A 15,876-nucleotide genomic window follows, 5' to 3' on the forward strand; every position below is an offset into this window, starting at 1 on the left:
ACAGCAAGAGCCTATAAAATGAATTGGTATGTTTTAACAAAGTAGTTATTACCATACATACTGATGCAGCAGAAACTTTAACTTGTTAATGTGGATAGTTCAGTTGTAGGAGCTTGCAAAGATCTTTGCTTTGAAGTGTGATCTCTTCATTGTTAACCAAAAGTGAAAGCGCCTTATAGAGGGCATTGCTCAAATGCCTCTTGAGCACTGATAGACTTGGGCATCATTAGCCTAAACATAATGAAGTTAAATATGTAACATTTATGAATCTGTTGCTTTGTCACAGTTACAACATCGGAAAGTAAATCTGATGTCCCCATCTTACTGGCTAAAGTACTTGTTGGGGTTGAGGTGGACTTTGTACTGGGCTTGAAAATTCAACAGATCCAGGTGTCCGTACACAAGTGCTGAAAGAAAAAGGAATGCAGGTCAGACATTGGAGTGAATACTGGTGTACTAATAGAAGTGTGGCTGCCGGCTCTGTTAATCTTAGCTGAGGTGGAAACAGTTTTCCTCCACTCCCACTCATACAGCTGCAGTTTGGACAGTCAGGAGTAGAATATTCGGCAATGTGATAAGTGTGGTGGTTTGGTTTTTTTTTTTTTTTGTGCTCTTAATCAGGTCATATTAAGCTGTTGCATTTGGACTTGTCTGGTTCTCAGTGATATAAAGGCGGAATTCTCACTTGGAGCATTAAAACCGTGTTAATTATTTCAAATGCTACCTTCTTTTGATGTCAAATGTACTCAGTAAAAAGAAATAGTAAGTCTAAAATAAAAGAGTTTTTTAATGGGAGTATGTTTGTTTTTGTAGTGCTCTTTTCAAGATTCAAGTGACTTTTCTTTTATGTGCATGTATCTCTAAAACATACTGTCTTTTTTTTTTTTTTCCCCCCAGGTTATGCAATGGTCTCTGCAAGATGGCATGTTCTTGAGTTGGAGCTTTTTAAAGCAAGCATATGCTGGTACTTCAACTTTACTAAGTGGACTATAATTTCTTCTCTCACAACAACTACTTAAGCAGACAAAATTGCAAAGATCTGCCCTGTGTCGAGTATGACAGCCACGACTCGTGGCTCTCCGGTAGGAGGCAATGATAGCCAGGGCCAGGCTCCTGATGGACAGTCCCAGCCTCCCCTCCAGCAGAATCAGGTATGATACTAGCAATCAAGTTATCTAGAAGTTGGTTCTTTAGAACAGTGTTTCTGATTTATCTGAACTGTGAGTTTATGTAGTGCTAGAGATGTCTAATTAAGTGAACTCGTTCTTTGTTTTTGGGAGTGCAAAAGGAATTTAAGGGATAAAGACAGTGCTGTTGACAAAGTAGATAATGTTAGGGAACACCGTGTTGCAAAAAATACTCCCTTTTCAGGCAGTGACATAGTTCTGTAAAGCATATTTATTTGGAATATGAAGTCATCTTGGAATGATAGCAGAGGCTTCCTCACAACTCTGTTGTTGAGTCTGCCACACGTTGGTATAAGTACTCTGTGACTTCAGTTTATGCTCAATTCTGTAAATGCACTTTGTGGATAAAGGAGCTTATGGAGGTGGTTATCTTCTCTCTTACATTGTCTTCTGCTGAGTCCCTGTTCATTGTACTAGACTGCCTGAATGACATGGCATGTTTCTTTTAAACACAGTGTTCTGCTTTCAAAGAAGAGTAAAAACCTTCAAACATACAGCATCATAATGCAACGGCTCTTCTTTATCAGGAAACCAGAGAAGATGCATTTAAAGACTGTAGCCCAAACCAGTTAATAGAAAAAATACTCCTTTGCTTTTATACAGTATTTAGATGATGTTTATTAAATATCATAGGTTTTAATATTTATTATTCTTGAGAATCAGTTGTTGTTTGGTACATGTGTGATGGGTAACCTCAACTGGCAGGTAAGCCACTGTGTCACTTGCTCACTCCCTCTCTGTGGAATGGGCTTAAGTAATTGTGTGCTTGTAGTTGGCTAGTAAAGTACAGTACTGTTCTACTTGTTGTAAACTTTCAGAAAATGTTTTCATGATCTTTTTGCTTTGCTGTTGCTGAAGTTTTTCTACATATAATATTCAACTTCAAAAGATAGGTAAAAACAGAGTATCCATATGGTTTTTATTTTCATCTTCTAGATAGCTGGTCTGCTGAAAATCAATCTGTTACAAAATGAAATAAAAAATAATAATAATTTTTTAAAAAGTTACAGCAATTTTCTCTCCGGGAAAGTACGTTAATGCTTAAAATGTTCAAATAGAAAACATATAGCACATTTAATGTCTTATTATTTTTTTTAATAGATCTAAAATGAAATTATTAAATATTATTGGTAGTGACAGATGTACAGTTCAAGTGATAATTTGAAATATAATCTGAATGAAAAAGCCAAAATAAGTGGCACACAAGCGTAGACTGTATTTCAAGTATTTTCCGTACCAATTTTAGACATCTTCACCTGATTCTTCAAATGAGAACTCTCCAGCTACCCCGCCTGATGAGCAGGGCCAAGGAGATGCTCCACCTCAGCTTGAAGATGAGGAGCCTGCGTTTCCACACACAGACCTGGCAAAGTTGGATGACATGATCAACAGGTACTTTCACACTTAGTGCATTTTTTCATGTAGATTATTTGTGAAAACATCCTGATAGTGAAAGCAGGATTTGTGCTTCTTCGATTCACTGGATTGCTTGAAAGACTTCTTGTTTGGTTAGAGTTTGAAAGAAATGCTCATATCAAGTTTTGTGGGCTTTTTTTTTTGTTTGTTTGTTTTTGAAAGCAGAGCCTTCATCAGGGCCTTTAAAAATGGGTATTTTTTATCTTTCATTAAAAAAGAACAAAGATTCCTCATTTTTAAGAAGCACAGTTGAGATGCATGGTTTTGTTTTGTTTTTGAATATAGGCCTCGATGGGTTGTTCCTGTGTTGCCGAAGGGGGAATTAGAAGTTCTTCTAGAAGCTGCTATTGACCTGAGTAAAAAAGGTAAGCTGAAAAGGGAATGAATGATCATTGAACTAGCTGACGAGTGATAGGACATGAGGAAATGTTCTGTGTTGGACCAGGTGACAAATGGTCTTAGATTGTGCCGGAGGAGGTTTAAGTTAGATATATGGAAGAATTTCTTCACAGAGGGATGTGGTTGAGTCTCTGTCTCTGGAGGTATTTAAGGCATATGTGGCACTGAGGGATGTGGTTCAGTGATAGAACTTGATGGGTCAGGTAGGTAGTTGGATTTGATGATCTTGAAGGTCTTTTCCAATCTAGATGATTCTACAGTTTGCTGCATAAGCTTTTCGGTTGTGAGGATTTTAAGCCTCCATTGGAGGCTTAGAAGTTCTCAGTTATTTCTGTTACAGCCCTGGTCCTAAAGATTCAATATCAGTGAGCAGTATGCAAAGCCTTCATAAATCAATAACTTGAAGAAATTATCCATGTATGTAGAAATTAGATGCCTTATATGGTATAAGTAGAAAGGTTGAAGAAGCTCACAGCAATAAAAAAAATCTTGTCATTCCTGTCCTACCTGTTTACTCTGTTTGCTTTGATATCAGACCTGGGGGGTTTGGTCTTGATAGCAGATACTAAAACTCAAAAAATGTTAGTTTTTATATGGTTTTTTTGTTTGTTTTTGTGTTATCTTAACTGAGTTGCTAATCTAGATTCTCAGTTGTTTTGCCATAATTTTAAAATTCAACTTTGGCATATGCATGCTTTTGAGAATATTAGAGGAAAGTTAGAATGGTAAGTAGCATAATAATAACCTACCATATTTTTTGCTGTGTCTGACTTGCTTGGAACTAGGACAGTTCCCTGTCGAGATTGTGTACATGTTCACTAAATTGATAATTTGTCATGTATCTGTAATCTTGTTCTTGCCTCAGTATGTGAGTGATGCCTAAAGTTAGATACTTTTCTAGTGTACCTATACTTGCCAGTTGTGTTTTAAATATAGTGACATACAAAATGCCTGTTCCTTCTGTGACATAGCTACATCGAGATGACTTCACTTCTATGATGATAAAGGTTATACTTAGGCGGTGCTAAGAATAAAAAGCTGGCTTTGGTCAGGAAATTTGGAGTTACCCCTTGTTTGTTTTCTGTCTCTTCTTTCTCTGGAGAAACAAAAGTTGAACTGCAAAAGTGGTCCAAAATAGGATAATGATGCACTGTTGCTAACACTGATTTATCAGCTGGAGTTGCATTTTAAATCAGCTTTCTTTGCATATAGCTGGATTTGGCAGGAATTTTAGGAAGACTGCAGACTTTTTTAAGAGATTGCACCTGTTCAGGAACTACAAAATTCACCCTTCTGTGTGTGTAGGCTGTTGAAGCAGTGCAGTGAGAAGAGATTTTCTGCTTATGATTTACGGGAGAGGAGATGTATGTACTGCCAGCTGTTAAGTCATATTAAAAAATAAAACGGACACAAAAACATGTCAGTGCAATGCAATGAAGTAATATGAGTAGAATGAGATTTTTGGCTACTCTTAACATCGCTGTTCTTCTCAAAAGCATCAGACGTAGCTGAAAGTTCTCAAACAAAGAGTCTTTTTCTTTTTTTCCTCTTAAAGCTATGGAAAACAGTGGGAATCTACGCATACTCTTCATGTGAAAAGTGCTTCTGCTTTGCTATTTCCTCTTGCCCTCTGGATGAATTTCTTTGTGTTGACATATAAAAGGATTATTGGCTAAGGATAAAAAAAAAAAAAAAAAAAAAAAAAGGGAGAATAAGGGAAAGCTGATAGAAATAGTTGCTCTTTAACCGTTATTTTTATAGTTAAATCCTAGATTCTGTTTTTACCTGCGATTAGAAGTTATCCAGTGGCTAACACTGTCCTTTTCCATTTGTTTTTTAATGTACTTTCCAGCATTCGATGTATGTGGTAGGGCGCTCATTTGCTGTAGCAGGCACTGCTTTTATAGTTCCAAACTAGACTGACACTGTTTTAATAAGTAATACAAATAATTATGTAAGTATATATACTTATATATGCCTATACTTGAAAATGTATTCTGTTACTTCAGTAAGACCTGAAATGGCTACCCATCTGTGAGCGTTCTTCTTAACCTGGGCCCTGTTTCAGGAGAGAACTGACAGGAGAAATTGAGAAGTAACCGACTGTTTGAACTACATACATACATGCAGCCTGTATTTCATTTTATCTCACGACTTCATTTATTGTATTTGTTTTGATTAAGCACCTTTTTCTAGTGGTTGGAGCTCTCAAGTGGCTTTTTATTCCTCATGTTGTCAGTGGCCATTGGCTTTCTGGAGGGACTTTGGGGGAATTCCTTTCTTTGTGACCTTATCTTTAGAAGAAAATGGCTGCATTCTCTTGAAATAGTTTCTGGAACTGAAATTAAAGGAACTTCAGAATTGAAAGTATTCATGAAAACACAATTTCGTCATTGCCATATTCAAGTGCAGTGAGCATATTTGACAGAGTAGTACAAATCCCGCCTAGACTGTGACTTGCATTATTCCTGACAGATGTTTGTTTGTGGAAAAGTATCTTTTTGTGTCTTGGCATCAATGGGTTATTATTCATTAAGCGAGCCATAAGACTATCAAGTGATAGTCTGGAATAACTTCTTGAAAAATAGCACTGAACAAGAATGATGTTTATCTTCACATAATTCTGGAACATTTGTTAACTGTTTTGGATGAAATTTGCTCCAGAAATAAATGTCATGGTTATTTGGATACTAGAAGTTTATAAGGGAGAAAAATTGTTCTTAGTTCTGTTGTTTTTGAACGGCTGAAATGTTCTCTGCTCTTTCTTCTAAAATTCCCTCAGTAGCTCTATATTGCTTTGTTCTTTATAGTGTTTATGTTCAGTTTTTAACGTGCTGCTAAAGCTTTGCTGTGCCACATGTAGAAATGAGATACAAGGCAACTTTACATCTCAGAGGTTATTCAAACTGAAATAAAATGTCACCACACAGATTAAATCTTCAATTTCAGTCCCAAATCTTTGTTTCTGATGGATCACAAAGGCTTGTAAGAGAGGCAGGTCCTTAAAAGTATGTTAAAAAAATAAACTTTTATCTGGATGAACATCTGCATTTCTGTGGGACCACCCTTGAGTTCATTACTGAAACTATATTCTGCATTTTCTTAGAGTACTCTTGTGTTCCAAAACTTAGCCAGTTTTGTTGGGCTAGAACCAATGGAGCAAAATGATCAGCAGGTTCACTGTGATGCTCTGGTGTAAAAGGACTCAAGTATTCCTGCTGATTAAGAGCAGAAAGAGCAGCAAGAATCTGAGTGTGATGTGGATGCACTGCATCTGTGAACAAGTGTTTTTTCCTCAGAGCTCACTAGCTCCAGGTCACTGTTCTGCAAGGTCTGATGTATCCTTGTCAAGCCACTGTTTGCGTGCTGCACTGTCTGAGACTCCAGGTCTAGGGGGAGCTTCAGGTTGCCATGGCAATGCATGGAGTCAACTTAGGTCTGAGGTTGCAGCTACAAAGTTATTTAGTTCAGTGTACTGGAGAGGAGTTGGGTGTCTGTGCGTGGGGTTTTGATGCTCCAGCTTTTCCTCCTCCAGTCCCCCTAATTACAGCTTCCATATAACTGTATGCTGCATATCACCTTAAAATACTTGCTTTGTTCTCTCTGCATCGTCTATTCCACCACCTTTCTCTAAATACTTAGCTTGGTGCTGCGTGCTTGCACTTCTCAGCCATTTTCTTCCTTATCCTTCTCTGTCCCCAGAATTTGGAGAATGGGCAAAAAAGGCTGCTTGTGGTCTTACCTCAGAGTTAGGGATAATACTGAATCTGATTCAAACAGTAGATGGCAAGTAACTAATGTAACTAGTGGTTCTTTTCTTGGTATCTTTGAATTGCTGATTGCTTCTTCTTCCACTCTACTCTGTCTCTAAGACTCCTGTTACCCTGATACTCATGTCCTTGTAGACACCCAGCCCTGGTTCCTTCCATGAGTACTATATGTTATTTCAAGAGCTTGGAACACTGTAAAAAGAGGTAGAAGGTGACTATGTATCTAGGAGTCATACAAGTTCTGAGATTCTCCATCTTCCCTCTTCTTCCAAGTTCATTGAAACACAGAAAGGACAATACATTTTTGAAACATAATCTATTTTAGTGTTCTTTGAACCTGATTTGAAAAGTCTTGCTGATTGAAGCTGGCCCACCACTGTGGGAGGAGATGGTGCTTGAAAGAGAGATGTTAGTGCTGCACTTGTACTCAAGGGAGCATTAAATTGACTTGAGGGCATGCTTTAAATCTGTGTTCAAGAATTAAATTCATTGTTAGATTTGAACGGAACATTTCCTCTAGGTCACACTGAATGAGTTGGATGGCTTCTCTTATCCTCGTCTTTTTGTAGGGTGAATTTGTAGTGTTTACACCCTTGAGTTTGTCAAGTTCTTTGTTTTGTTTCTTTGTTTGCAAATGCCAAAGTTTGAGGCAGTATCCATCTCTTGCGTTCTCTTTTTGTCATTTTGTTGTTGTGGTTTATGGCCTTTTATTGTTGCTCTTTATACTTCATAGTAGGGATATCAGCCATCCAGACTATGAGTTGCATAGGAAGTTAATGTGGAATTTTTGATACTTGGCTAACAGTGTGTGTCATGTACCTCTGGTAGTGATAAAAGAGAGTGCTGGCATAGGTCTCAACATAGCTCTCCAAAGATTCTTGCTTTACTCAAGCTGCTTGAGATCTGCACCCACCGTAAATGTATAGGCTGACAAACACTGTTACAAGAGTTTGGAAAGTCTTTGTGGGATGTAATAACATGCAGCACAGAAGTTTCTCTTGAAAACATCTGTTGCACAGTTATTTGTGACCATGAACAACTTTCGATTTGATAAGCCAAATCAGTCCTTTGAAACTAGTAGAACTTTACTGTCAGGAAGTATTAAGAAGTTAAGGGTTGAGGAGAAGAAAAAGACAGCAATTCTTGTGAATCTGGGTGCTGTGGGTTTATTGAATGCTAAAATTACCTGATTGAACATTAAACTTGTTCTGTAGAGAAACTGTGAGCAGGTCAGTTTTCTTTAATGTGCCCAGAGGCTTTTCTTGTTTGCATTGTGTATTCATGCGTATTGGGTATGCTTTCCTGTTGACTGTTAGTCCTATTTTGTTTTTTGTAATTGAACTTTTAAAAGGGAGATACAGTTTTATATTGAGTTCTAAATAACTTAAGCATTTTAAATAACTAAAAGAAAAGTATGGAGGACTTGTACTTAATTTTAAATTTCGTGCATATTGGATTGAAAAGATTTATGGCAGTGTTGGCATCTAGTTATATTGGGTTCATCAAGTTATATTGGCAGCAGAACTACAGAAAACTGTACTTTAGTTGACAGTGGCAGAAGAAAAGATTAATGTTTAATTCTGCAGATCAGTTGCATCTGGGAAGTTGAGCAGATCTTACCCTTTCTCCTCTTTGCTTGCTGAATTTTACTGGTACATCAAGAACACAGAGGTCACACCTGGAGTACTGGGCCCTTCAGTACAAGAAAGACCTGGACATACTGGAAAGACCTCAGTGGATGGCTACCAAGATAATAAAGGGACTGGAGCACCTCTCCCGCGAGGAGAGACTGAGAGAATTTGGGCTGTTTAAGCTGAAGGGAAGAAGGCTTGGAGAAATGTTTTCAATGTGTATTTGACCCTTTGTACAAAGGGAAAGTACAAAGAAGCTTGAGCCAGCTGCTTTTCCATGGTGTCTAGTGCCTGGACAAGAGGCACCACTAACTGGAACACAGGACACTCCATCTAAACACCAGGCAGGACTTCTGTGCAGATGACAGAGCACTGGCACTGGGTGCCCAGAAAAGCTGTGGGGTCTCCTCACTGGAGGTCTTCAAAAGCTTGCTGAACGTGGTCCTACACACTGTTCTCTGTGTGTCCCCACTGGAGCAGGGGTTGGGCCCTGAGACCTCCAGAACTTCCGACCAACCCCAGCCATGCTGTGATTCTGTGAAATGCATGTATTATGGAGGTGTAAAAAGCAAAGATTGTTCTTACTTTTGCTATTATACCTCTGGTGTTACAAGCACAACAAGAACGATTAGTTTTAAAATAACTGAAAAACTAACTAGAGGAGTGAAGTTGTTGAAATGTCTTTACTAGAATATTAATTTACCATATATTTTGTATGTTTAAGCTTATGTAAGTTTAGCTTCATACAAGGCGTCCCTTTTAAAAATAATTCTGAAACTTTGATCACCAAACCTTTGTCTAAATCACTACTTTCAGTATTTGTAAGCGCATGCTAATGACAGCTAATGAAATTACATATATCGTAATTGTTTCTTTTTTATTTTAAAATAGGCCTTGATGTCAAAAGCGAAGCATGCCAGCGATTTTTTCGAGATGGGTTGACAATATCTTTCACAAAAATCCTTACTGATGAGGCAGTGAGTGGCTGGAAGTTTGAAATCCATGTAAGTTGATTTTTTTGTTTGTTTGTTTTGAAAAGCAAGTGATTTTAAAACAAGAATGGAGGCTGCATTTGTGATGTTGAGGCGACAGCAGAGACTGAATGTCATTTTCAAAAATGAGCACAACAGAGAAATGGGAGAGTTCTTACATATGTGGCTTTTGGAAGGAAAATAATCTTTCGTCATATTATTGCCTCTGCTGTTTTTGGAAGGAAATAAAACAAGGGATGATGCTGGCAGAAACTGAACTTTGTACGTTCAGTAGAGCAACTCCTGTTCAATGGGCTGTCTTTGGATGGATGTCTAGATACCTACTTATTTTTGTGTCCATGCTAGGATGAGAAGGCTTGCTTTTTTTAGTAAAAGCTTGTAGCTGCCTACTAAATTCTGGATATTTGTGGCAGCTATTTTAATATTCAAAGCTATCTCTTGGACAGCTGGTCATGTGCTGTATGAGAAACTGTTGAAGATCTTGATAAACAAATTAAAATCTGTGACAGAAATGACTGAAAGAAGGAAAAGTTGCTAGTTTGTTGGTGATTCCTAAGTGTCTTAAATAACCAAAAATATTTTAGTCTTTTTTCTAAATTAATTTCTAGCTAAACTCAGATTAAGTTTGTTCAAAGCCTTTATTGGAAGAGGTACAAAGTTTTAAGTACAGTGTTGTAAAACTCTTAGGCAACTCTGAACCATTTGCAACTAGCTTTCAGAGTTTATAGGTTGTATTGGAATAGTCACCTGCTGTATTGGTGTGTTGTTTTTTCTTAATAGAGATGTATTATTAACAACACTCATCGACTAGTAGAACTCTGTGTGGCCAAGCTGTCCCAAGACTGGTTTCCCCTTCTTGAACTTCTTGCCATGGCCTTAAATCCTCACTGCAAATTCCATCTATACAATGGTACACGTCCCTCTGAAACAGTTCCTGCAGGAGTCCAGCTTGCTGAAGATGAACTTTATGCACGTCCTCCTGACCCACGCTCACCAAAGGTATGACAGTTTTTTCAGAACTGTTAAACTGAATGTATTCATTTACTTAGTGTTACCTAACTATCCAGTAGCCATAGAGAAGAGTTTCTGGGGGAGGCATGGTGGGAAGTACTTTTGTGGGGTTACTTTGTTTGTGTATCACCAAAAAAATTTTGCTGGTTTTGACCCTCAATAAGTCTTTATTTGATGTACACTTGCCCTTACAGCTCTTTCAGTCATTGGTCCACCATTGAACTGTATTGTGTTTTTGTGATAAGCTGGCGTAACTTTTGCAGTGCCATTCCTTCTGTGTTGTTAGGCTTGTTTCTGTTTGCTGGGTGGTGGATGTAACTTCTCATTCCCTGTGATTTTTTTAGATGCCGTATTTTAAGAAGGGGGTTATGTAATAATAACGTAGGATTTTTTTGTAATAGATCCCAAGTATAGTTTTGTTGTGTTTTTTGTTGTTTTGTTTGTTTTTCTCAACTGACGATTCAGTTTAGTAACCTGTTTCAGGCCGTGGGTCTGGATTTTTTAGAACTGTGTTTTAAGTGGCATTGGTACAAACTCAGAAGCTAACTAAATTGTATTTTGTTGCTTGCTTTCTTTCTTTTCTCTCTCTCTCTTTTTTTTTTTTTTTTTTTTTTTTTTTTTTTTTTTTTTTGGTAGTACTGCTAGCTATTGATATATGAGAGCAGAAGATAAAGAACTGTGTCCTTGGTCTTCTTGCATTGCTGGGTCTTATAAATAAGAATGTTATTTTGTGTTTTTTTGCTGTGTTTTTATGCAGCATTATCACATCTAGGACTGGAAAAGAATACCAAAATTGACCTATTTTCTGTAGAAATTTAGCAGCCAGACCTGAAATACAGACATGTTTATTCTTGGGTATTTGATAAGTTACCTTGAGTAACTAATATACAGCATTTGTACTTTTCTATGATAATGGGAAAGTTAGTATTTCTAAGTATTTCCTTCAAACTTAATATTTAAATTATATTAACTAGTTCCTTGTCAATTCTGTTACCTTCTAGCAACTTACTGTGATAAGTCATTTTTTTAAAGTAACATGATTATCAGTAGATACTTGAAAGAAATCCTACATAGTTATTTATAAATGTCAGATAATCTTTGGTTATTATATTGCAGGGTTGGCTAGTAGATCTTATCAACAAATTTGGCACATTAAATGGATTTCAGATCTTGCATGATCGCTTCATGAGTGGATCAGCATTGAATGTTCAGATAATTGCAGCTCTCATCAAGTAAGTTTTTAAAGAATGTTTTACATATTTGGGAAAGTTGAACTATGTTAAATAAAAATATGAAGTTAGCATAAAAATTAGTGTTTCGCTGAAGCACTCTCTTGCTACATCTTATTTTTTAAATAGATCCCTTTAATTTTGTATGTTAGTAAGCAGACTTGAATTTCTAGAATTAATTGCTCCTTACTATCTTAATATTACACAACTATTAATTGTGGCATTTTGATTGATTTTTTTTTTTTATTTCTTTCCTTTTAGGCCATTTGGACAATGTTACGAATTTCTAACATTGCATACAGTGAAGAAATACTTCCTTCCAATTATAGAAATGGTTCCACAATTTTTAGAAAATCTAACAGATGATGAACTGAAAAAAGAAGCAAAGAATGAAGCCAAAAATGATGCTCTATCAATGATAATCAAATCTCTAAAGAACTTAGCTTCAAGAGTTCCAGGACAAGAAGAAACTGTAAAAAACTTAGAAATATTTAGGTTAAAAATGATTCTTAGGTAAGATGCTACTCCTAATATGATATGCTGCTGTTGATACTTGTTTCACACTAACTACATTCAATTTGTCTTACAGGTTATTACAAATTTCTTCTTTCAATGGTAAAATGAATGCACTAAATGAAGTTAACAAAGTAATATCCAGTGTATCATATTATACTCACCGGCATGGTAATCCTGAAGAGGAAGAATGGCTTACAGCTGAAAGAATGGCAGTAAGTTCTCTTCCCCATAAATTATTGAGGAGACTTTCTTCCTCCTTATTGCTTTAACTGTAGAATGGGTCCTGCACACTGCTAATTTTGCTATGTAATATTCTAAACATCATGGTAATAAGTCATTTAAGTAGTAGTCTTTCTGTTAAAAATTGCTGCATTTGTTCCAAAACTTGTGTTAAATATTTTCTGTGCTACAAAAATCCTGCATTAAAAAGAGATCCTTGAATAGCATGGTTTCTATATAGTGTTTAAAAAGCAAATGAAAAAACTGAATCACACCAGTTTCATCTTTTGAAACTTTAGTGACACCAGACCTAAAAATGGGTATTCATTAAATAAATGTTTGTTGAAATAAGGATGTAGTCCTGTTGTGCATCAAATAATTTTTTTCTAGTCAGAATTCTGAGTAATCATTCTGCATTTCATTTTTCAGAAGTTGAAATGTGTAAAAAATAAAATGTTGATTCATATTGTTTGATAAAGGAAACTCTAGACATCCCCTTTTGTGATTGTTTAATATTCAAATACTTCAGATATCCTTCTGCGCTTGTGTGTGCGTGTGGCTAACTAATAAAATGAGGGCGTATAAAGTTAAGAATTTAATTCTTCTTTTAAACTTCGTAGAACTTGAAGTTATTTTTTCACCATTGGTCAACATCGTAGCTAGTTACTGGCCTGTAATCTGCAGAAGAACTGCTGGCAAAAAAAGATATTATTGCAAAATTTGACCTTTTCAATAAATAGAAGGAAATGCTTTTTTCACACATTCCTTGTAGTTAGTCATCTCAGACAAGGCCTCTGTTTTCAAGTAAAAATATCTAGATTTCAGGATTTTATGAGACTGGATTGAATGCTTTTCTTCTGTAGTCAAGGATACTGTATTTGATACAACACTTGTTTTCTGACATTAGAATGCTGCTTTACTTCAGTTGGTGTATGAAGCTATTTTCAGGCATTTACACCACTGGGATAAATGCATCTACTTAAATATTGCTTGAATATTTGCCTCTAATTCAATTATTATTAACACTGATTCTTTTTTTAAGAGAAAATTAGATATAAACACCTTCTTGACTGCATCCTTCATAGCTTTTCCCAATTGGAACATTGTGTATAAAAACATCAATATGTAACAGATTGAACTTTCTCTTTTTAGCCTAAATATTATTAGTAGCACTTGAGTAATTTGAGATGACGCTACTTTCTTTTTATAATCAGGAATGGATCCAGCAGAATAATATTTTATCAATTGTGTTGAGAGATAGTCTTCATCAACCTCAATATGTAGAGAAGTTAGAGAAGATTCTTCGTTTTGTCATCAAAGAAAAAGCCCTCACTTTGCAGGATCTTGACAACATTTGGGCTGCACAGGTAAAGTATTAAGCTGTAGTCCACTCCGATGCAGGAGTAAACTTGTTCTGTGTCATGAACTGAGATGACTTGTGCTTCTTATGACTGGTATTAGACAAAACTTAGGAAAAATCTGCAACCAAATAGCGTTTGTTTTTGGGATTTTCTGTCTCAGATTCTATCTTCTCAAATGTGTTCAGTAAAGGAGATCAACTGCGCATGTACGTAAAGTCTTCAAAGAGCTGTGTCCTCTAGGAATCAGTTTTCATGGCTCAGGTCCACAAGTGCTGGTTACTTAAGAGCTACCTTTTAGAAGCACAGGATCGGGCAGTCCCACATGCCGTAAGTCGAGTAAGTGGGACAGAAGACCGTCTTGGCAAACGGGACTCTACTTGGAATTCAAGCAGTTAAAGAAAACGTATGATCTCTCTAATCAATGTCAGGCCACACAGGAAGATTACAGAGCTGCAGTTTATACTTGCAGGAAGAAAACAAAGGCCAAAGCTCAACCAGAGTTAAGTCTGGCTGGTGATGTTCTAGAGAGCAAGGAAAGCTTTTTAAATTGTGTTAATGGCAGGAGGAGGTTTAGGGAAAATGATTGTTCGTTACTGGATGATGCTGTTCTTCTGCATTTCTGCAGCCCCGCTTGGAGTGTTTTTTGCAATTCTGAGCTCAATAGTTTAAAAAACAAAAAACAAAACAAAACAAAAAATTAAGATACTTAACTGTGTCCAGAGGAAGGCAACAAAGCTGATAAAACAGCTGGAAGGCATGTGTTATGAGAAGAAGCTAAGGGCACTGGACTTGTAAAGGCTCAGAGTTCTTCAGTGTTCTCTCCTTTTCTGAGCAGGGCAAGTGGGGAGAGAGGTATTCATCTTTCCCTCATGTTATCTAGTGACGAGATGCTTGAGAGTGGCTCAAAGTTGCATCAGACTGGATGTTAGGAACAACTTTTTTTCCATGAGGGTGGTCAAACACTGGAACAGGCTTGCTGGAGATGTAGCTGATGCCCTGTGCCTCTCATTGAGGCATTTGGATAATGCCCTAAATGATATGTTTTAATGTTTTTCGATGTGTTTTTTTTTTTTTTTTTTTAATATTATTAAGTGTTTAGAAACCCTCAAGCTTGAGCAAAGTCTAAGTTATTGGAAAAAAAAATATATATGTGTGTGTGTGTGTGTGTGTGTATATATATATAGATGAGGATTTAATGTTTTAAAATACATCAAGAATATGTGTTGTTCTGTAAATTCACCACAGTTGTACAGCTTTTCCCCTGTGAAGGGAACTGTTTAATAAGGCTTATAATAACAATTGTTCTAGATCTTGTTTAACAGCAAGTTCTTTGATCTGTGTTCTAATAATTGGGTTGTTCTGTTCGTTTACTGTTTATTTTTATTTTTATTTTTATTTTTATTTTTTTCAAAAATTGTAAATTTTGGAATATTTACTTGTTCACTTAAATGATCATTGAGGCTGGACTTCTTAGTTGTGTGTACTGCGTGAAGTTAGTTTACATAAAGGGCAGTTAAAAGGACAAAATGATAATTAAATGTTGAGTAGTCAGAAAATAAAGGGTAGTTTTAGGATAGCAATAAGCATCAGTGAATTTATTTGTGAACAAGGATATATTTATAGTAAAGCTCTAAATATAATTGTATAAGACCTAATATCAATTCTACTATAGGAAGGAAGGCTACATCCTGGTTTGAAGACAGAGGGCTAATACAGGAATTGAGTGATAGTATATCCCTTCTTTCCTTGTCTTCACACTCTTCTGAACACTCTTCTCTTTGACTTAAATGAATTTGCCCAGGTGTCCCTGTTTTCAGGCATGTCATTTTCAGGATACTTTTAAACTACTTGGTACTCCAGGTAACATAGTGAAGGGTTGATTTTTTTCAGATTTCTGGTGTTTCAGGCTGGATACCTGGGCTGAAGTCAGTGGGATGAGGTTCAGCAAGACCAAATGCTAGGTCCTGCACAACCCCAGGCAACGCAGCAGGCTTGAGGGAGAGTGGCTGGAAGACTGCATAGAGGAAATGGACCTGGGGGTATTGATTGATGCTTGGCTGAACATGAGCCAGCAGTGTGCCTGGGTGGCCAAGAAGGCCATGGCATCCTGGTTTGCATCAGTAATGATGTTGCCAGCAGGAACAG

The 15,876-nt window shown here is 36.7% G+C and overlaps 1 protein-coding gene across 1 annotated transcript in view; it reads left to right on the plus strand.

Annotated features, from left to right (window-relative positions):
* Positions 1 to 1,055: 1,055 nt before the first annotated feature.
* The window catches only part of USP9X (ubiquitin specific peptidase 9 X-linked), a gene marked incomplete at both ends in the record, with an annotated part of 71,935 nt that continues 57,114 nt past the window's right edge, over positions 1,056 to 15,876 (plus strand). Inside the window, 9 exons of the mRNA XM_079539686.1 lie at positions 1,056 to 1,151; positions 2,434 to 2,579; positions 2,889 to 2,968; positions 9,295 to 9,407; positions 10,176 to 10,394; positions 11,523 to 11,638; positions 11,897 to 12,148; positions 12,225 to 12,363; positions 13,585 to 13,737. Of these exons, the coding sequence (XP_079395812.1) occupies positions 1,056 to 1,151; positions 2,434 to 2,579; positions 2,889 to 2,968; positions 9,295 to 9,407; positions 10,176 to 10,394; positions 11,523 to 11,638; positions 11,897 to 12,148; positions 12,225 to 12,363; positions 13,585 to 13,737 (1,314 nt within the window). The remainder of the gene's footprint in view (positions 1,152 to 2,433; positions 2,580 to 2,888; positions 2,969 to 9,294; positions 9,408 to 10,175; positions 10,395 to 11,522; positions 11,639 to 11,896; positions 12,149 to 12,224; positions 12,364 to 13,584; positions 13,738 to 15,876) is intronic.

Source organism: Tetrao urogallus (genome assembly GCF_951394365.1).
Source record: "Tetrao urogallus genome assembly, chromosome: 1".
NCBI classification, from domain to species: domain Eukaryota; kingdom Metazoa; phylum Chordata; class Aves; order Galliformes; family Phasianidae; genus Tetrao; species Tetrao urogallus.